This window comes from Dermacentor albipictus, chromosome 8 (genome assembly GCF_038994185.2).
Source record: "Dermacentor albipictus isolate Rhodes 1998 colony chromosome 8, USDA_Dalb.pri_finalv2, whole genome shotgun sequence".
Lineage (NCBI taxonomy): Eukaryota > Metazoa > Arthropoda > Arachnida > Ixodida > Ixodidae > Dermacentor > Dermacentor albipictus.
In genome coordinates this window covers 94,949,988-94,971,878 of record NC_091828.1, presented here as the reverse complement: position 1 = coordinate 94,971,878, position 21,891 = coordinate 94,949,988, and the positions used below count along the sequence as shown (strand labels likewise).

General features: G+C 43.9%; 1 protein-coding gene across 3 annotated transcripts; it reads right to left on the bottom strand.

The window, feature by feature from the left end:
* Positions 1-120: 120 nt before the first annotated feature.
* On the bottom strand, positions 121-21,755 carry dare (NADPH:adrenodoxin oxidoreductase, mitochondrial). Of its 3 annotated transcripts, none has more exons than XM_070523762.1 (13): positions 21,360-21,755; positions 20,193-20,384; positions 18,951-19,043; positions 17,953-18,075; positions 16,037-16,081; positions 15,145-15,315; positions 14,245-14,437; positions 10,834-11,009; positions 9,171-9,233; positions 7,709-7,817; positions 4,357-4,527; positions 489-569; positions 121-346 (listed from the first exon to the last, which is right to left on the bottom strand). In XM_070523762.1, exons 2-13 carry the CDS (start codon positions 20,349-20,351, stop codon positions 339-341), a joined length of 1,392 nt encoding a protein of 463 aa, XP_070379863.1. In that variant the 5' UTR covers positions 20,352-20,384; positions 21,360-21,755; the 3' UTR covers positions 121-338. The 3 variants fall into 3 exon arrangements, with proteins under 3 accessions (XP_070379863.1, XP_070379864.1, XP_070379862.1); XM_070523763.1 differs by having other exon boundaries at positions 510-569; XM_070523761.1 differs by having other exon boundaries at positions 121-569.
* Positions 21,756-21,891: the final 136 nt, after the last annotated feature.

Below are 21,891 nucleotides of genomic sequence, written 5' to 3'. Positions count from 1 at the left end.
ACTGCCGTGTAAATAAGAGACCACCCAGGATGTTTTATGTTCAGTAATTTTATTGTCAGCTGTACAGGCAGACATACATTAGGCACGCCTTCTCAATGGGCAAATGCATGAAACTACAACTATAAAAGAAATCTCACTTCGACGTAAACTAAACAAACTATCCATGAATAAACCACTTCATCACACAAGCCCTTATTGCCAAAGTTCTGGCTACTATGAGACACTTGCAACAAGAACAGGAGCGGAGCTTTTATTCCACAAGAAGCAGGGCCTTCGTTTCATATGTTTAGGAAACAGTAGCCAGCGCTTGGCCTGGCTGCAACCTTCGGCTTCACTTATTATTTGGCTGTTATCCGAAAGGAGGTAGGAGAGACAGAGAGGGAAAGAGAGAGAAAGAAAGAAGAGAGAGTAAGAGAACCTATGAGACAACAGGTACGACTAGCTAAATGCAACATTAAGCATTTCTTTGACGGAAAGCAGCTTCTCACTGGGTTTGCCTTTACATTCACCTTGCGCCTTCTCGTACGCTTCGATCTTGAGCCACTCGTCGAAAGTGACGGGTCGTATACCTGAAAGATCGAAAGAGAGTTCGAAATTATCCGTGGGCTGTGTTTCCAAAAACAAGGGATGCCAATTTAGTTACGTCCAGATGGATGAAAGACAGTGCAACCCCCGCCCCCCTCCCCTCTCCTGCAGAAATTGAAACTCTTCATTCATTTTCTCAAGCAAAAGAGAAATAAGCAGTGATATGCCCATTTCTCTCCCATAAGAGATACGCACCTGGTCACGTGCAAAGAAACTAATTGCCCCAACATATTGTCACAGGCATGGCATGAACATTATCGCTAAAGTTGTCACTCCAACTTGGGAAAGACAGTATAGTGTCGGTTTTGTGGTTTCTTCTTCTTCCCCCCCCCCCCCCCCCCCCCCTAGTACAAACAGAAGAATTTCGTTTTGGATCCATGCAGAGCGACCAAGTTTGGGTGAACTGCGAAGAAGTGCCACCGATTCGTGGTCGGCACACAGAAATATCAGGCCAATTATTTTTATAGTTCTGTAGAGGAGCACTATGGCTGAACCTTGTAGGTTTTCCATATCTACAATCTGTGAACCTCTCTCGAGCGCCGCTTTGCAAAGCACCGGACGCTGGACAAAAACGCTACACAGAACTCGAAACTTGTCCAACCAATGCACATCACTTTAAATGCGCGCAGCCTGCCTTTGAATTTTACCTTCAAGATGAGACCAATACAAGTCCCTATGCTAAAAGGGGAGAGGGAGACCTGTAAGGCAAAATGGCCGGTCATGCAAGGACAAGAGCTCCTATGTTGTGCAACGGACACTCAAGATGAATGTAACAGAGACCTGGCTCCGAAAGTTCACGCTCCTCAAATTATTGACAACGGTCGACAACGAATAGTGTAAAGCCACATTTGCGGAAAATTATGGCTGAAGAGTGGTTCAATCAGCCGGATCTCATGTCCATTCACTTGCTGCCAGCCAGTGTCAACAAAGTTATCTCCGTGTTTATGGAAAAGCCCTGACGTGTGAAAATAATGGTGTGAAGGAAATATTTGAACCAGGGGCAAAACAACATCTTTTAAATGAAAGGAACTGTATTAAGCCCATACAGCGCTGTTATTACAGTCACACTTTAAAAAGCATGTAGGTTGGAGACGGCTTTGCGTAGTAAAATCATCATGCCATCTTCTGATAGAATAACATTATGCCTCCTAAATCTGCAACCGTATATGTTGTCGTAATTCTGAATAAACTACTATATGTACGGTTGAGCTTGAACCCTCATTTATGGCTACCATTGCGTACTGTTTCATCATGTGCACAGCTGTTGGACATCCCACGTCTGTCCGGTGCATTAAAAATGAAGCTATAAACAAAGATGGACCATAGCATGTTAAGCATGTAGTCAATGTTTAATGCTCCTTCCCAAATTTTCTCGCCTGTAATAGTATAATCATTGAGATACCATTTATGTCATAATACAGTGGATTTGCATTACTTTGACTCCGGTTAACTCAATTTTACAGTTATTCCGATCCCAACCGCAGGTCCCGACTGGTGCCGATGCATTTCTATGGGCCCACTTTCATTATTTCGATCCTAAAACTGGCCTTTGCCAGATAATTCAAACTTGACAAGTCACGTAAAACTCTTGCTTGGGCTAGCTGGTTCATGCTTAAATGAGTAAATAGCAAAGCGCAATAGACCAGGGCAGAAGGCCAGGACAGAAGACCTGGACAGAAGACCAGGACAGAAGCGACAAGCACCGGACCTGTCATTTGTGTTCATCTTCTGTCCTGGTCTATTGCGCCTTGCTATTTACTCATTGACAAGTCAGCATGCATGCACCTAACCATTAAGCTGATCCCAATAGCGACTCCGTTACTGGCGGCGCCTGCCTGGGCAGAGCTTAGAGGACAGGGAATGCGCTGAACGCCCGTCACCTCCCGCCGAAAATTCCTATTTTCGTCCTGCCCTAGAAAGATTTTTCAAGCAATAATGGTAGCTCACAATGTCCGACTACGGCATTCACCCGAACCTAACACGCCTTTTTTTTTCCCCAAGAAAATTTGATTGAAAATCGCATTCGGAAAGTTTGTATGCTTTAACGCATAACACAGCTGCGGAGTGCAGCGAAGCTGAGTTTAGGTAACTGGCTACCACTGTGCAACTGAGATTAGCCTTGCCCATTTTTCTTGCTAAAAATCAAGTGAATGTTAGATTCATGCTTTGTCTAGAAGCTTTGCTGTCATTCCTATGTTAGTTTTCTGCTTTGGAGACATAGAAAGCAGTGTGCATTTGATTCAGGGGCATGTTAAAATAGGGCAATTACTGCCAAATGAATCAGCACTGTGCTTCAAGTTTTTTTTCTACATTTTGTTTCATTTGACCCACCGGATAATTCGATCAATTTTGTTGGTTCCATCAGGGTCGAAAAAAAGGAGGTTGAATGCATAAAAAAGCACATCAAACATACATGAGGTAAGCGTGAAGCATTTAGCATTCCACTATAAGGCATACTGAACATTATGCTACTCCGAACACCACATAGTCTGAATTATTTAGGCATTAGATGCATGTGCACGCATTTGAATTTCAATCAGAGCGTTCCTGTCTTCTGTGTGGAGTGTTCTAGTCCATTTTTATAATTAACACACATGCACGCGTACGAACACACACAGTGGAATATCTTAAACGGAACACCATCCTCACGGTTGATTGGTTTTGTATCCATGCAACTGCATTCAGCTTTCTCTCAGTAAACGGAACTCTTGATAAATAGAACCAGTTTTACTGGTCCCTTGAGGTTCCACTTAAAGAGAGTCCACTGCGTCCGTTTAAGGAGAGTCTATGCTCGTTACAATGGAGCGTAGAACAGACTTTCAGCTGCAATGGACCATATTTGAGCCTTAGCTTGTTCTGCCTATTTTATTAATGCAATGAAGTTCGCTTTTAACGGAGCGGGCTACAATGGACTATCGGCTACAGTGAAATTAGCGGCAATTTTTGTCAAAATCAGGCGTATAAAACGGACTTTTGCCATGTCGGCACAGGCTGGCCACTGACTTGTGAGGGTAGCCGACGATTGCGGTTCAATATCTTGAGTGGAGGGAGGAAAGTGGGGTGGAAGCGCGCTGTCTTTTGCGTGCGAGGCAAGGGGGAGGTTATACTTCGTTGGCTGCTGTTAAGGGCGCGGCCGTGCGGGCACTGTATCTTGAAAGCGATCTGCGAAGTGGACAAAGTGCACCTAGTGCCGGCAGCTTCGTATGTGCTGTGCTTTCAACGTTTAGTTCGCGTTGAAGCGAGAGAGCACGAAGGTCAATTCGCTTGCTGCCGTCGCTGCGCTTATCTCGCTTAATTTGTGATCGCAATCGATGCTCCGCCTTTTAGGCGAAACTGCGACTTTTTGTTTATTTACTTAGGACGTTTGTCACTCACTCTTTGCAATAAAGTTGTCAGACATCGCGACGAAAGTTCCGGAAGTGAGGCGTTTGGATCGTTTTTTGTTGAATTATAAGGGTCCACTGTAATGAGAGTCGATTTTGTGTGTGTGTGTGTCACACATATATACATATACTGAAAAAGTGCAGGTGCATATATCCTACCAATACTAGATCCGAAGAACTACTTCCTTCACACACATTATATATATATAGGGGAAGACAGTTTGTTCAAAAAACAGTTAAAAAAAAATTGCAGGCTTCGTGCCTGGAAGTGGATCCCTTAAAGATCTAGTCACTACAGCTTGTCTCAAATGGTTACCTTTAGTACCATTAACCAATGCGCCTTAACTGAAGCACTATGCATGCATCAGTTTGGAAGTCCAACACTTGCCTTTCGACTCGAGCAGTTTCAAGATAGATGCCGAGCCCTCCCTGTCGTCTGCCGGCAGAAGACCCGACTCGGCATCTTTTACTATTGCCTGGCCCGTTTCAAAGCTGCTGTTCATCGTCGCCACCAAAACGCCTACTGGACCAGTCTTGAGCCAGCCACTACAGTAGACACCTAGACAGGTAAATAAGTTCACATGTACACATACTTACAAATACAAGTCTGACAGCCTTAGAGTATTGTCAGCCCCAATGCTAACGGGATGCGGGATCTCCGGGATAGTTTAATATTTCTAAAGCATAAGCATGCAGCGTCAAGTTTGGATTTGCAGCCTTGAGTAGCATGTTCTAGCAACAATGTGTTGTACTGCTTTACTGGCTGCACACCAAAACTACCGCATTTACTCAAATCTAATGCGCACTTTTTCCCCAATAAAACGGGTCCAAAAATTGCGTGCGCATTAGAATCAAGTAAGACCCTAAATCTGCATTACCATATCGCCATCGGCATTTCAAACTGGCCGCCTCGTACACGCTTCGAGCCTAGCTGCTGTAGCTTCCTCCATGTGGTGTAGTATGTGTGCTTAGGTTAGTACACCTATGGTTTACTGGAAGCACGCAGTGTGTCGTGAGGCGGCGAGAACATGACTCTTATTGTGATGACGGCCGGGAGTGCTGGAGCATGCCAGTCTGCTTGGCGCCTGTCGCTGCGGCCTAGAGTCATTGCTGGCTAGAGGAAAAATAATGGTGCAATGCAGGGCCTCAGGGATTAGCAGTTACGGTAGTCGCGGAGGTCGTGCATGAACATGCGGAATTCGCTGATTGCTTGCTTGCTGTGGTTTTTCCTGCCGTGTTTGCACATTCTTTATGTGCACGGCAAGCGCTGGGTTTGTAAATGTTTTTTTTGTGTGTGTGTGCATTGAGGTTCCTGCATAACGATCAGAACTACAGGCTGCTTCAAATCAGGAACACGGGGAAGATTGGCTCAATATGCCCTTCTTGACCTTCGGCGTCCTTTTACAGAGCGAAATATCGAGGCGATAGAGGCTGCATTCACTACAGAGCAGATTTTCCTTCTTCAGTGAAACCTGGTGACTGCCCTTCTGGGTGACGCAACATGAAAGGAATCCCATGCAACCCACCAGGCAAGTGCTCCTTCCAGGCTTCCAGACTTCCAGTTGTGTTTCAAAATACTACAAACATGTGTGATTACTGAACGGAACGAGCAGACGTGCGTTTATTTGTCTGCTGTAACCGAAACGCTGAGCAGACGATCAGGAACACTGCATGATCTGTGGTTGGAAATGTGCAAGCTTAGACGGCGTTATTGATGTATCCTAACGGTTTGTCTTCTTTTTTTTTGTAGATTATAATAGTCTAAATGGTCTTTTGAGAGCGCTTTTATAAATGCAGAAAGTTTTGCACAACAAGTTTAAATTTCGCGCGCTAGGTACGCTAGTCGATCACAGCGTCCGCCTGGTGATGCCATCACGGAAGCGTTCCCAGTTCTCCCATTGTTTTGCTGCACGGACGACACACTGCCCCATTCCAGTACACTATGGTACACTGTCCGTCTTCCCGTTTTCTGCGTTTGCTCTGTCAGCATGGGAGTGCCGATTGTGAAGACAACGCAATGCTGCAATTAAAAGGAAAGTGATCACGTGTGCGGAGACGGACAGAAATTGGGCTGCATCACGGGCGTTTGGAGTTCCCGAAACTTGCGTGCGGGACTGGTGAAAATGGAAGAGGTGTTCTCTCTGGTAGCTGCTGCAAATGGCGCAGCGTCCCCTATCTTGAAATCGATCTGCGATGGAGACAAGAGTCTACGCACCTAGGCCGCACAAAGGTCAATTTGCTCGCTCGCTCCTGCTACAGCACTTCTCACTCCTCACTCCAGCATTTTGATAAAATAGTTTCTGTGGTCACTGGGTGAGACGTGTTCATGTTTGCTCATGCACACGTGATGCCACACTTGTTAATTTGAATGTTTAAAAGTTTATACGGCCGATAAAACTAGTATCCTTACTTTTCATATAGCTGTCTATTAATTTGCCATCGCAATCGATGGTTCGCCTTTGGGGCGAAACTACGACTTTTTTTATTTATTGCAACGTTAGTGTATTGGAAGTAAATATTTGTTTCTCTAAATGAGAAACATGTACATGTATTTCTGCATGAAAGAATGAGGTGTGCAATACTGCAAAAGACTTTTCTTTTTTTAGGTCATGGCAAATGGGTGCGCGTTACAATCGAGGGTGCGTTAGAATCGAGTAAATACACTACACAGAAAAACTGATACTTTGGTAAATCTGCATGTCGTACATTTTTGACACCCATCTGAAATACATGTCTAACGCTTTTAAGAGCAATTCAATTGAGCGAAAGCGTTCACATTTGAATTTCATGAAACCAGAAATAAGAAATCTATGGATTATAAAGCTGCTGGATTACTGAATGAATGGCGAAAACAATAAGCAAATGTTTACTTAGCAAAGAATTGATTCACTGTTTTAGTTCGTATTTTGCTCTAAATCTAAATGAAAGGCAAGCTTTTTCCTCATCTGGTGTACATTACGCAGCGCATGGAAATTATAAGGCAATCTGTACTAAACCTCTCTCGAGCAGTGGGAGCCTTTTCAACATCCTTCACATTACGGTGCTGGCATGGAACACACAAATCCGGCCAAAGCCGACTTCCCACTAATTAATAAACGAAATAATTTCGTTCTTGGCATGTTCGATGATATAATTTCCCGCCACAAGAAAGCGAAGCATTAGTGCCTGCATTGCAACTGAACCGATTTGCAGTTTCAGGTGGCTTCTAGACGGTCCGCCACATCGCGATTCTCGCAATGAATGAAACTGAAACAGCTTCTTGTTGCACCCTCGTTTTTGAACGAGTCCTATATACATACAATGTGAAATAAAAGAAAGACTAAATAGCCTAATCAATTAAATATGTCTTCTCTGTTTTTTTTTTGTATGTTCACTGTTATGCTTCGCTCGTTCACCAATCATTGCCACGTGCATGCTGTCTCAAGCTCCTACCAATCAACCAGTGAAAAGCAGAAACCTTCCTAATAAAGAGCTTTTATATGCCATAGGACAATGTAGATTTAGGCAAAAACTGGATATGATGTCCAAATGATCCAATCTGCCGAATTAAAGAGCAGTGAATGGACAAAATTTTAGTGCATTTACTTTAATATTGCTTTGGCACGGCGTCACCAAAGTCGAACCTTCAATATAAAGATCCAATCCACGAGAGATTAGTGCAGTCCCATTTATTTAGTAAAGGTTAAGTTTCTTTCTTTTTTTCTTATGCAATGTGAGATAAGTGATGGGGAATCAAGTACCTGGCAATGACTCGACTCGACCTTGAGAATTTGGCACGAAACCTCGCTTGCCGTCGTACGGGACGGTGGGATCAACAAGTTCACTCGTGTAGCCAATGCTTTTCAGGACCTAGAAATCACATGGAAGACAAAGAAATAAAGAAAGAAATGACTAAGCACTGCGACCAAAGATAAAATTATTATGCAGTCGAACCCACATATAACGATCCCAGATGTAACAATAAAGGCCACACTCCACTGTATTTGTGGTTTTCCAACCCTGCCTGTTTTAAAACAACGTCCAGATATAGCGAACGTTTGCAACAGTGTTGTATTGCTACAACGAACACTTCAAACCCAGTCGCGGTATAAGGAGGGTGCATGCAAAGTTCCAAAGCATGGAAACACGACTGAAGTGGGTGGCCTGAGACAGCGCAAACGTCGTGAACAGATGTTTACTGGGGATTCTGGTTTTGGGCAGGTGCTACCAAAACTCACACATACACATATATATACCAGGTGTTTCTACACAGACTTTAAGCAATATTTGAAGATAGCCCTTTTGAAGTAAAAAAACAGTTCCTTTGGAGACATGCAGTTGTTGGTGGTGGTGACCACAGGGTGATGGGTAATGCAGGGTGATTGGCCACTAATTAACAAAAACTCGTTCATTAACTTTTAAGCTTTTAGTTTCAACAGGCTCATTGTAACTGGGAAATTGAAGCAAGCTCTCCCTACAAGCCATGCCAACTCTTGAATCAGGAAAAATTCAACAACTCGTGTAACTGGGGCACGGCTAATTTCGGCAGTGAGAGCGTGCGAAACCGAAAATGGGAGGCTGCAGAGAGCACAAAAGCCGCATCCCTTGAGGTGACGTTCTGCTGCAAACGCATATATTATTGAAACGAATATATTTATTGAAAGGCATTGCAGTCACTCCAGTTTGATATCGGTTCTGAAGAACAGGGACTACAGGGCCCCTTTAAAATCTACCAAGAAGAACAGCACACTGAAAACAAGGAAAGCACACAAAAAGTGAAGTTTTACTGTAATCAAAATGAACAGGGCCTATGCAATGAACAGCCAACCTAAGGCACGGCCTTTTTACGCTGTATTCACAAATGGGGCTTGAATTGAAGCTCTTTGACTCCACACAGCATACAACATCCATCACTCCTCAATTGAAGCGGTCACATCGAAGAATGCTCCTCAGCGATTCCAGCTACGAGGAATTACTTGATGAAAACTTTTCTCCTCCTGAGCCTCCCTCCAAAGCCGATTCCTAGTCCTGAAAGGTTAGCTCGGGTATACTTGAAGAGCCTTACTGATCAACGGCGAGTACTTCACTAATACGGCAGCACTGACCTCCTCTTTCTGGAGTTTTTCTCGGGTCTTTCTGGAATTGAGGTGAATTATCGAGAGAAGAAACATCTTAGAAGTACACGCGTCAGACAAGAACAACACTGAAGCAAGTGATGCTTACCATCTGGCAAGGAATCATCTCTTTTTCGCTCGTTGCAATGGCCTTGCTTCCCGATTCAGTTTTCTGGAAGCATCAACAGCAAAGTCGTGAGCCGCAGGCTTTAAAATTTTCCTGCCTGCAGGAAAAGCAGCAGCCTTTCTGTAGTCTAGTAAAAACATATTTTTTTTTACTATACCAGGTCATGCTAGATATTGAAGTGTATAGCATCAAAGTGAAGAGGAAGAAATTCTCTTTTAGACAGTACTAGTCTCAAACCACACGTCTATTAAAAAGAACTTGAAAAGGAAGGTAAAAAAAAATTTCTAAAAGCATCGAGAGAGTTATAGAATAACATCAGCGTTGGTTCGCATGGAAAAAAAATGAAAAAAAAAAGAAAATTCCAGAGTATCCATTTTCAATGCAAGGAACCTGGGCAATATTCCAGGAAATATCAACTTTCTGTGTAAAGAATTTCTTGGGACATAAAAGAAAATGTTAATCCTCGTGACAAGCCCTAGCACAATGCAGCAGTCGACTTTGGGATGTTTGTTCCTGAGACACCCTAACTTGCTGCGCAGCCACTGGAAAATGATCCCTACTGAAGGAGGATAACACCCTGCAGATGAGAACTGAAAATTTTAGCATGCACAGGTTATCCTAACATTGGCGCACGGTGAAGAAAGTGAAACACTATGCTGAAATCTCATTAACCAAAGTTGCCTTCCGCGTCAGTGCTGCTTCTTGACTCCAAAAACTTGTACGCGGATGCATCAGAATCGGTAGCAATGCAATGTTTCCATGGATGGAGCAGCGTGCAACACAGATACCATCATGAAAACTATGAGCACTCATCACACCCTTCTCCGGAGGTGCTTTAAGTTAGGTTAGCCACATGCGACGGTAAACGAAAACAAAAGAGCAAAACTGACGTGTTTTTAAATAACCCAATAGATGGTACCAGCCGACCGAGAGCACTCATAAAGTGGCAAAATACGATTTTGCAACCATATATAGCAGGCTATCAATTGGAATAGCAGGTGCAAACAGGAAGGGCGCAAAATATAAAATAAGAAATAAAGGTAGGGGCACATTACATGAAACTAGATGAAAAAGGATTTGTGATAGCTTGTTCATGTCTGTATTGCACACGGTGTCCTTGACATACATGCTGCAGCTCATCTATTTCCCCTTGAGTCACACATCACTCGAAAGACGCAGGTGCTAAGCACCTGGGTGAAGCCTCTGTTTTTGCTGTGCCACAATATTGCAGTGCTGTCTAGCATGCACACAGTGAATGGCGGCTGTTACCACTGAGAAAAACGCCCACTGTCATGCCCTTTTCTGCCCCTTCTTGTGTGATTAGACACATGACGCAAACGAGGCTGCGACAAGACGAAAGAAAACAGCGAGCGCAGCCACTATGTATACCTTGCTATTTCAAGGAAAATTTAATACGATTACAGATCTTGGAGGCACATATGACACACAAGGGGCTTCAGACAAGAGGCACAACAGACTGAACCAAACACTAAGTATGGCTTGCTACCACAAGTAAAACAGGTTTGAAGTGCTACCATGCAAGTGGTTTGCGTGGTTTGCATGGCTCTTTCAATTCAGCTGACTATAATTGAAAGAGTTTTACTTTTCAGCTTCGAGCAGTTGCGACACTCAACAGGTCGCTGACCTCAAGTCGGTTGACAGCCAGCTCAACGCCCGAGACACGCCCTGTGCTTGAGTCTGCCAAAAAGCGCAGTGGACTTCGCAGAAATCGTAGTTCCCAGGAACGGGGCTGGTTGCTCGGTTTTCTCTCCGACGTCTGCACCATCAGATCAAGCAGACGCTTGCGGGGTCGTGGTAGGTCTGCACATAAACATGGGGCAGCGCATGTGAAACGTTCACCATGTCTGCAGAATTTTGAAGTGGTGGCAGCATTGTTTTCGCATCAGCTCCACTGCTTGTATCACAGTCACTGCTTGTTTCATCTCACAGTTCCACAGAAAATACTCAACAGGCAGGTGCGTCTTATTAACTGGTTTACATTCAGAATCAGAATCAGAATCGGTTTTTATTGAGATCATTAGAATGATTACACGTTGTTAATATTCAGGAGGAGGTCCCGGAGTCAAAGACTGCAATGGGACCTCCTTTACAAAGTAAACGTAATAAAACAAAAGTACAGCAGTTTTCAACAAATTGTTAAAAAAATTACAGGTTTTAGCATGAATACCATGATTGAAGAATTACATATGCATAAATGTCATGAAAAAAAGCTCTGTAACACAATCTCATTGACAACTGATGAAGTAACTGCGTAGATGACGTGACGAACACAGTAGAATTAGTTAAGTGGAATGTATATGTGATGCAAAAACAGAAACCTAATGGTATGGCAATGAAAATGAAATGAAGGGACCCTGAAAGAATGCTTATGAGTATGGACTAGGCATCAGTATTCGACATAATGTAATCTTTTAGTTGTTTCTTGAATTCGTGAATTTTAAGTGTTTTTATGTAAATTGGTAGTGTGTTCCAGAATGCGATAGATGAAAAATGGACGCTCTGTTTGCCATAATTAGTATGGATTTTAGGTAAAATGAAGTTCCTATTTATTGCAAACCTGGTAATATTAGTATTTAATAGAGAAGACTGTGGTAACAAGCTATCGCATCGTGTGTAATTGATTTCACGGAACAGAAACGTACCTAGATTATATTTAACGAGTTGTGTGACTGTAAGAATGTGATTAGTTCGTAAAAGATATGAGGCGTTGTTATTATATGGGCTAAATGTAATTATCCTAATAGCCTGATTCTGTAGAATTTGCAATGAGTTTAAATGGGTTACGTAAGTGTTTCCCCAGCAAGTAACGCAGTAATTAATGTGAGAATGAATAAATGAAAAGTATAATGATAGTAATATTTGATGGTCAAATATGTGTCCTGCTTTTAGAAGTACCCTAACCCCGTAGGTAATCTTCTGTTTTAGTTTTTAAGTAAGTGTTTCCCCAGCAAGTAACGCAGTAATTAATGTGAGAATGAATAAATAAAAAGTATAATGATAGTAATATTTGATGGTCAAATATGTGTCCTGCTTTTAGAAGTACCCAAATCCCGTAGGTAATCTTCTGTTTTAGTTTGGTTATGTGTTCAGTAAATTTAATATGTTTGTCTACTTCTACGCCGAGATAATTGCATGAAAAACTTGCAGGGATAGGACTTCCGCCCAATAAAATAGGAGGAATGAAGCGAAGTGTTCGTTGGTGGGAAGCGAATACAACAAATTTTGTTTTAGACGGGTTTATCTGTAGCTGGTTAGTTTGGCACCACTCCATCAGGCTGTGTAAGTCGCTATTAAGGTTAGATACTAAGGTTGTAATACATTTATTGAAACCTCATTGAAAGCAAGAATTTCCGACACAGGGTTCCCTGACATGTTGCCAGAACATGAAAGTTACTGCCACATGCTCTGCAATGATAAAGCTTGCTAGCATGACCCTTTAGTTGAATGAGCACGGTGTGTGCTTTACAATTCATTTCTTGTGTGGCCATTCCACTGAGTGCAAGCGCTTAATTAGGCACAGTGCGTGTGCCTTGTTCGCTGCATGCGGAACAGCGACGTTTCTAAGCCCTACTTTAAAAGCTCAACTGTTTTATTCGTGTTACCCTTAGGGCAAGAGGCATTAGAGTTGCGGGTGTCTTCCAAGGCCTAAAAAAAGCAGAAAATCCTCAGCCACACTTTGAAGGGACAATAAAAAAAAATTGAGCTGTATTAGTAAACTACCCTTCCTACAATACCAAGGCTGCTCTCGCTGAGAGAAGAGGCTTGGTAAGCAAGAAGAGATGCAAGAATTAAAGGCAGGTGCTGATCCCACTATGAAGTTCCTGCACCATGCCATGGATTTTGACGCCGCCTGCATGGGCCTTGTTAATGTTTTATCGGAAAAGACACACTACACTGTACTTTAAGATCACCAAAGACTGAAATTCGCAAATTTCAAGAACTTTTACTGAGCTACAATAGCTCAAATGTATAATAAAACAATTTTAAATCTGTGACGTAGTACTGAAGCGCCGGCATTGGGGCTTTGGTGTGAAACATAGAAACTGGAACTGACATTCATTTTCTCTTCTAATGATCAACCTCATACTATTAAATTAATGAAAACAGAGTTCTTAAAGAATACTTCGTCAGCTTAAACTGACTTAACGTTTCCATTTCAGTCCCTTTAATGGGTTGAACATGCATGCCTACGTGTTCAGCCTAAAGATCGTATGAAGTTGCCTGGTACATGCCAATGGCTCGTCCATTGCGAAATCTCAGACATGTCAATTTAGTCTAACAGTCAAATCAAGGTATTGAGTCAAATCAACAAGAGTAATATCAGAGACATTTGTGAGGCAGTGCTCTCCTTGTTAACTTGATGAATAAGATCGCACGTGAGTGTGCAGAGAGTGCAAAGCTGTTGAATGGTGACGTTTTTGAAACCCAGCACCTGCAGAAGTTTCTACAAAACACAGGTATGAAGTGAACACAGGTATGGCCTGAAGGTATACTATAGTATGAATTAATTAAACTTATACCAGTGTGTGTTTCTCATACTATTAATTAAATATTTACAGTTACTAAGGTTATCATAAGTCTTATTCATTATTCTTGTAATTAGTTCAAGCTTTGTTTTTCAGGTATGTACAAAATAATCTTAAGTGGCTTCTAGTAGCATTTTCTGACACATTTTTACTGCATCACTGAACTGTTTCAACCTTGAGGGCATTATATAAAAAAAACACAGTGTATTCCATTTAAGGGTAACCTTGTTGAGACAAATTATTTGATAAGCTGAACAATAAGAAGAACTTTGTCTAGGTTGTACTGATTCAGTGAACTTTTGATAAAACAAACGGATCTTGAAGGTACTTCCATGTTCACCTGAAAAGGGGTTTACTGTAAATAAATAATGTCCCAGATCTTCACAAATAGGCCCCCTCACTTTGAGGGTGCCTTTGAGGTAATCAAGAAGAAATGGAATGAAAAGTTCTTCCGTTTCAGCCCATGTCAATGCAAATTACAGTGACTGACCAAGCAACAGCACACGTACCGGCCAACCTCTCTCGGACCTCGTTGAAGTCCTCTGGCCGGAAGATGCTGTCCACACCTGGGATCTTGGTCATCTCTCGCAGTTCCTTGATGGTGAAAGCTACCTCAAAGGGCCCTCTCCGGCCTACCACTATCACGTTCCGCACACGGCTCTTTCTCAGTGCTTCCAGGGCCGGTTCGACTATATCCGTCTCCTGTAGGTGGAAAAAAAAGTGTGACAACAAAGTTCACCTTTCTTGACCGCTCAGTGTGTGGGTCAACACTGGCACACCTGATGAGTGAACTGGTTGGAGTAAAGAAAGCTGACACAAGGCAGACCCTTTCATTCCATTTTAATCATCTGTCGTGATGACTAGCTGGCTGTGCGAACAATGAAGGCATGGGGTCACGCAAGGTTTGTGATAAAAGGGAAGAACATATAGAACTTGAACAAAAATGAAACTAGTGTATTACAGCAGAATATAAGTTCGGGACAGTTGATGCTTGCTGAGACTCATGTAACTTCTTTTTTTTTTCACATAGCTTTTAGTGTTGTTTGGCATCACAGAAAAAAAAAAAAAAGCAAACAAGTATGAAACGCTACGAGTGGCCTTTACAAGGCCTTCTGCCTTTCGCATCAGAATGACCGACAGGGCTACGTGTAATGGCTGTTGTGGCAAAGAGACCACCGAGCATGTTTCGTGTGAATGCGCTGGCTCGAGTTGATCACAGACCTTAGCCAGAACACACCATTTTGGAATGCCGACCTCACAAGCGATCACACCAGTGGGCGACAAAGGCGCAGTCACAGTTCTTACGGACAACAACAAACCTGCGCAAGCAGCATTACATCAGCCAGCATCAGTGCATTCACAAATGACCACAACGGTTGTTTTTTCAGCCTGCACAGAGCGACACGCACCTGAAGCGACTCTGGGGGTGATAGCAGAATGCGGGCGACATCCAGGGCAACGTTGCCGTGGCCGATGACGACGGCCGTCTCACCGGAAAGGTCCGGGCAGACACCAACGTCGGCAGGGTGGCCGTTGTACCAGCCAACAAACTTGCGGGCGCTGAACACGTTCGGAAGGTCCTGCACATCGTAATTGCAGAGAGCGCGCCCCGTGCACTGTGAGAGTCGAAAGTCGTGGCACTTGAAAGTTGCACCGAGTCGGTGCAGAGCTCGTGGGGACACCCGACTTTCACGTTCCCCAACCTTCTAGCTGCATGCGCGACATGCATGCAACTTTCCCAAGGTTAGTAACGACCAAACGAAGCCATAGGGAAAATTAGTTGCGCAGTTTGATTGAAATGTAGAAATAATAAAGAAATGGGAAACGAAAGTAGAAGACCTGATGCTTATTCGTGCCGAACCCACAACCTTTGCACGATGCGTGCAATGCTCTACCAATTGAGCTAAGACAGCAACTGTCTCTTTCTTTGGATATATTTGTGTGTTGCAGCTAACCTAGCCCTGACAGTGTTGGCAATGCCATTCGTGACCATGGCAGAGACACATCTTGTCAAAGTTAGTTTCTCCACAATTAAACTTGTGTGCTAGGAGGAGCCTGTTCGTTGCGCCTACGGCAGCTACGACAGCTGGCACGTTCTGAAACCACCTAATGGTGCGAAAGCACAGCGGACTCAATTCCTCCTTTTTTTGGCTTTGGAATTTCGGCAGGCGTGAAATTATCGCGCAAATTCCAGACAGCTGCTTCGAGGGATTATGCTATGGATGGTTTCCCGTTATGGTTTAGAGCACAACCCTGGCGTGGGTAACAAGGGAGTCAGGAAAATCACAAAGCACGTCCTACCTCACCAGGAACACCGAGGCTCCTTTCTTGATCAGCGCCGTATGTCTGAAAAAAAATAATGAAGTCTGGGGTTTTACGTGCCAAAACCACAATCTGACTATGAGCCACACCACAGTGGAGCACTCCGCATTAATTTTGACCACCTGGGGTTCTTCAGAGTGCACCCCAATCTAAGTACACAAGCATTTTTGCATTTTGAAACCACCAAGATTTGGCTGCCATGGCCGGGATCAAACCAGCGGCATCACAGCGCAGCACCACAGGTACTGGACTACCAGGATCAGTGGGAAAAAAAAATACTTGCTGTCTTGGTCAGGTGGACTGCCAATGAAGAACTGTTTCACTGGGTGCCTCAGCTAACACAGAGCCAGTAAATAAGTGAGCTATGCCTCAACCAACCCTATATTGTTAGCAACGTTTTACACAAGCCTCTAATAGTTTTTGTGGTCTTATTTATAGAAAAATCATTATTGATTAATTAGCAAACAAACATCTTATTCGATAACATTGTGGCCACAATATCGATACAGTGAAAGCTCGTTAATTCGAACTTCAATAATTCGAATTGATGGATAATTCGAACTGTACGATTTGGTCCGGCCAAGCTCCACAGAAGTCTATGTATAAAAAAGTCCGTTAATTCGAACGCAAGAAGGTTCCCTCATGGATAATTCGAACTACGCTCGCCTGGCACACGGCCAGAGATATGCGCCTACTGCCTACACACAAGGCTGTATTGCCTCCGAAACGGAGAGAACGGCGAGAAATGGCAAAATCGGAAAAAATCTAACTGGCGCGGGGTCAGCCAGAAGGCAGCGGCGGCGGCCACCTCTCCGTTCTACGTAACTTCCGAGACTTCTTGCCCTTTGCGAATCTCGGAGGCTTTGCAAATCTTGTACAGCTGCTAATGTTGTGCGGAGATGGCACGGCAGCGCCAAAACACAGCGAATCAAGTACGTCAAGAACCAACGAATCAGGGCCTTCGCCACCTTCACATGTTCAGCGTCTTTGTCTCGGCAGTCTTTATCGGTTGTGCCCCTCTGTTTTCAGCTCAGGAGGTTTCGGCCGTCGCAATTCATTGTGATGGTGTTAAGCCTCGGCTAATGTTCGTTTCGGTGGACATCGGTGGTGTGGCACAGTTGGACCCAGAGCTTCAACTTGAAGATGGCGTGTGCCCGCAGCACACGCCATCACTTTCTGACACGCCAAATTTCTGACATGCCCTACTGCTTCCAAATCGCAGTGTGCTGTTGCTCTCCTTCACTTTCGTTAGTTCGAACTTCCGTTAATTCGAACTGAAGCGGCTTCCCCTTGCGGTTCGAATTAACGAGCTTTTACTGTACAAGGTTTGTAGGGCCCATCTTAATCATTTTATATTGAGCACACACTAACGAATTAGTCTTTCTTTGCTTTTTTATAGTTTAATGCAAGGTACTGAAACCGTTAAGAACTGCTGCAGCTCTCTGCTTGCACACCACAGAGGCTACTTTAAATATGGGGAAAAGGATTACACAGAAGTTACAGGAGCTACAGCATCAAGCAGGGATTCCTAAACTCTGGGGCCCGGGGGAAGCACGACAAGTTTTGGAAAGAGCCGCGCAATTTTCGCCTCCTTGCTCCACAAGCATATAATGCCGTGAATAAGAACAATACAAAGATTCAGATGCACACATAAAACAGTCTTGGTCAAAGAAGAAATACCTGTGAAGCCATTGTTTTAACAAGCATACTTGTCTTCACTACAGCAATCAGCAAAGACGAGGCCTGTTAGTCAAAACAATGGTTCCAGGCTGAGGATCACCTCGTTCGGCACTTGCTGATCACGTTAAGTCTCCATCTTCTCTTGTACCTTTGCATTGTGCACAAAAAACAACCACACAAAGATGCACAAACACACACACACACACAGGACTGACCAGCACGACGGCGTGGTAGGCCTTCCTCAAGTCTGCCACCGTGACGTCCGTGCCGAGCCGGACGTTGCCGTACAGGTTGCACCGGGGGTTCTTGGCAATGTTCGTGAAGGTGTGGACCACATTCTGGAAGTGCAAGTCGGCACGGGACAGTTACCAACGGTACTGACAGCCCACATGTATGAGCGCAATCATCACTCGCGGCAAAACTTTAGCAAGGGCTAGCCAGCAGGATTCAGAAGTTTATTTAGCTTGGCATTGTAGAATTTTGACATGATATACAGAAGAAGGTCTTGTAGTCATTCACTGCACGAGACCTCTAGACAGAAATATACAAACATGGTGCAAATGAAATGGCAGTAACAAAAAATGACACATTGGGTGAAAAAAATCAAAAATAATATAAAACAAAAAATATTAATATAAAAAATTTGACGACTACTGGCAGGAAATGATCAAGAGTAAAAGTGTGCTCTATCTGGGATAGTAAAGTTGGTTTAGTTTGAACGGCACATAAAATGAGGTACACAACATGGAGGAGACATAACAGGTCCTCACCTCCAATTCTTCTATGCATCTCCTTCTGTCACGTTCCTCATTTTAAGTGAGGTTATTTGATGATCCTGAATAACCAAAGCGCTTTCCAGTGTTTATGCGTGGTAAGTGTCATCCTTTCTATGCGTGAGAAGCCTGCGGTAGTTTCTACAACTGAAAGCTGCATTCTGCAAATATTCGACTTCGTGTATGGACATCTTCACACCAACTCCTACACAACTAGATTCTGCTTATGGCGCACTTTCGACTATGTTTTAACTATTTCATACTGACTCACTTAACAGCTTAGTTTTGCTTAGGATTTTCCAATACCTTAACCCTTATGTTGCCTGTGTTTTAACATTTTCTGTTTTGCCCAAGAAAAACATTTGGATTGCACATACAAATATTTGATGTGAGGTCAGAACCCCACACCATAATTAGTTTCACTCCATTTCTTGACTTACCTTCACCTCGGGATGGTCTGGGGCAACACCAAAGCGGACCAAACCAAACGGCACTGGCAAACCCTCGTAGATGTCGACAAGGGCATTTGGATGCTGTTTTGGGAAGACAGTTAGGTCCTGTCAACACACCGTAGAGTGCTTCTTCAACTGCAGTTGATTAAATTCTACACAAACAGACTGACTATACTGCTGGTCAAAGGTGCACTAGAGACCAACATTGGGTTGAGCTGGACCAGCAGATTACACTTCCAGACCCGCAAAAACGTCAGTTTCAACGTGAGCAGAACGTTGGCAAACCAAGAAGGATGGAAAGCATGAAGGAAGGAGGTGCCGCCACCCTGAACTTCCTAGAGTAACTATGTACCTATAGTTACTGTAGGGAGCCAGCCAGATACAGATGTTTCTATGCCAGCTTGCCATGACGTGGGTTTTGACAGCATCCACTTGGGTATACTTATTTGTTAGTAAAGACAGGCTGCATTGCATTCTAAATGCACCAAGGTCTCATACCACCAAGTTTCTATAACGTTTCCTGCACCAAAGTGGCCCAAATAAAAGATAAGTACTTAAAAATCTGCAACGTCCCACTTACATACTGGTGTTGGGATTGCATCACAAATTTCAATAAGTAGAGGGAAGTTGGGCCTTCATTTCCTTCACTAGCAATCAACCATATTCTGTCAAAGGAATCAGGATAGGAATTTGGAAGAATACTTTATCAGTCTAAATGACTTTGTGTTGCTTTTAAGATGAGAAGAGGCATGGCAAGCCAGAAAAGACTCAAAAAACAAAAAGACAGGTTGTGACGACACCCTGAGGCACCTGCACCAGCACACCCTGACATCATAAATTTTGGCAGCACATCTCCAGCATAGTTTACTGGTTATATATGCAAAGAAGCGTAGCATTACATTTGAAATGAACCACAGACTCAACATACCAAGCTTGACAACATTTCTCGAGCCGAAATGGCCCCAATATGAGAAAATGCTTGGAAATCGGTGAAACCAGGCCGACATACCAGTGCTCAGGTTTCAGCTCAGAATTCAAGAAAAGAGAGGCTAGGCCATCACTTTTTTGGCCATCATCAACCAATCCTTTTTTTGGTAAATGATTTAAAATAGGGTTTTTAAACAATACCTAACCAGTATAAATTGGTTTAGTGCAAGCTCTTTTTGCGTCGCTTCAAGGAACACTAGCCTAAGTGAACGTAGTGGACAGTGCGATGTAGGACGCACCTACTTTGAGAACCTGCTGTGCCGTGTAGAAGCCCGCCGGACCGGCACCCACGATTGACACCTTGAGGGGTGAGTTGGAGTGCTTCCACCGTCGCACGTAGCACCAGGAACGCGAGCTTCTGAGCAGGTGGCACCTCACAGCACCGACGTTAAAGACAACCATGGTGTCGTGGCTGCGTTGTCGTACGGCTGCGGCCTGGCAGAACAAGAACAAGGGCAGAAGTGGCCTTATGCTGGTGAGCATAAAAAATAAACAAAGAGGAGGATAACACGGGTGAAGTGATCCTGTCGTGAGTATAGCAAGCAGTACAAACATAACCCGAGGTCAAGTGATAAAAAGCAGAGGTACTTGTTCGAGATTACGGTGCGACAACAGTTGTTGGTGTACCGCCGACCGTTTCAGAGCTGCCGGACAGATGAGTGGTCTCCGCGAAACAGCTGTGGGTGGATTGTGTGTAACGGCGTCTGCCTTTGACACAATGACAGGCATGAGCTGTTCGTGTTTTGCCGTCAGTGACAGACCTGACTTGCAGCAACACATGTGAAGTTATTCTAACTTCGTCAGTAGTTTGAATAACCTAGTTGGGTTCACTTTTCATGCAAGAATGGAGAAATGGCGCTGCAGTAAAGATAGTCAAGAAATTGTGCTGTTCTAGAGCGGGTGTCACACGGCGTACTTTTTGATCCCGATCGAGGCCGATCCGGATCGAATTTTTCGGTCGCAATTGGCTTCCTTGCTCATTTGCGGAAAGGAGCTAACCGCGTCCACTGAGTTCGATTCAGATCGGGCTTGATTGCGATCGAAAGTGGTCCTATGACACCGTTATAATTTCCTTTGGCGAAACGATTAGTTATTCAGCTATGAAGACCGTAATAAAAATACGTGCTAATGTTCAGCATTCACGAATTAACACACAATTTAAGAGGATATGAACACTGCCTCAGGGATGTAAAATACAAGTATCACGGCAGCTTTTGATCAATGGGCCAATACACGCAATCAGCGTAGTTCGCAAACCTTAACGCTGTGGTGACAGACATGCAAGTGAGAGAGTGTGTGAGCAATGGTGTGAGAGAGAAGGCATGCTGTTTTAAGCAATCGTGTCAGAACCTCGCCATTTCGCATCAGCATTGGGAATGCCTGCGAATAAGGTTATCAAAGCGCGGTTACCTGTTAAGCCAGCGTCCTTGCGTTGACACGGTACACACGTGAAGGCCTTCTTGGATGTTTCACTCGGCTGTTAGCAGCTGACATCGCGCATTAAGCGCAGTGCAGCCTGCGATCGCTGCGGGCGAAACTAAAGAGTAGTTCGCACGGCCTACTCGTCAGCGAATCGGGTAGTAAATGTTGCCACGCTCGCAAAACTTTGCTTCTGATTCCTAGCAAGCAATTTAAGACCTCGTCGCAACTACAACGGCACGTAACACAAACACCCGCTGAGTATGTTTATAAACTGTTGACCGCGCGCCGGCTACCACTACGACGAGCTGAAGCGTGATCGAGGAGCCATGTACACTTCACAGCCGGCACTATTCATGTATCAATCCGCCGTTCTGCAATGAGCGTTTTTCAAACAAACATTGTTTATGCAAGCTCGTAAGAATGCTCGCATACTTAAGTTACAAGTAATTGTGTTTTGAGTTTCATTCGAGGCGAGTGCTTGCGATAACAAAGTTAACTAATCGCCTGCCGGTGGTACACC

Excerpts from the sequence above, each read along its gene's own strand:
- dare (XM_070523761.1), bottom strand. The coding sequence starts at position 20,351 with ATGGTTGTCTTTAACGTCGGTGCTGTGAGGTGCCACCTGCTCAGAAGC. Across the intron at positions 14,438-15,144 it reads CACCCCCAGAGTCGCTTCAG|GAGACGGATATAGTCGAACC; the intron begins GTGCGTGTCGCT and ends TTCCACCTACAG. Across the intron at positions 7,818-9,170 it reads AGATGATTCCTTGCCAGATG|GTCCTGAAAAGCATTGGCTA; the intron begins GTAAGCATCACT and ends TGTGATTTCTAG.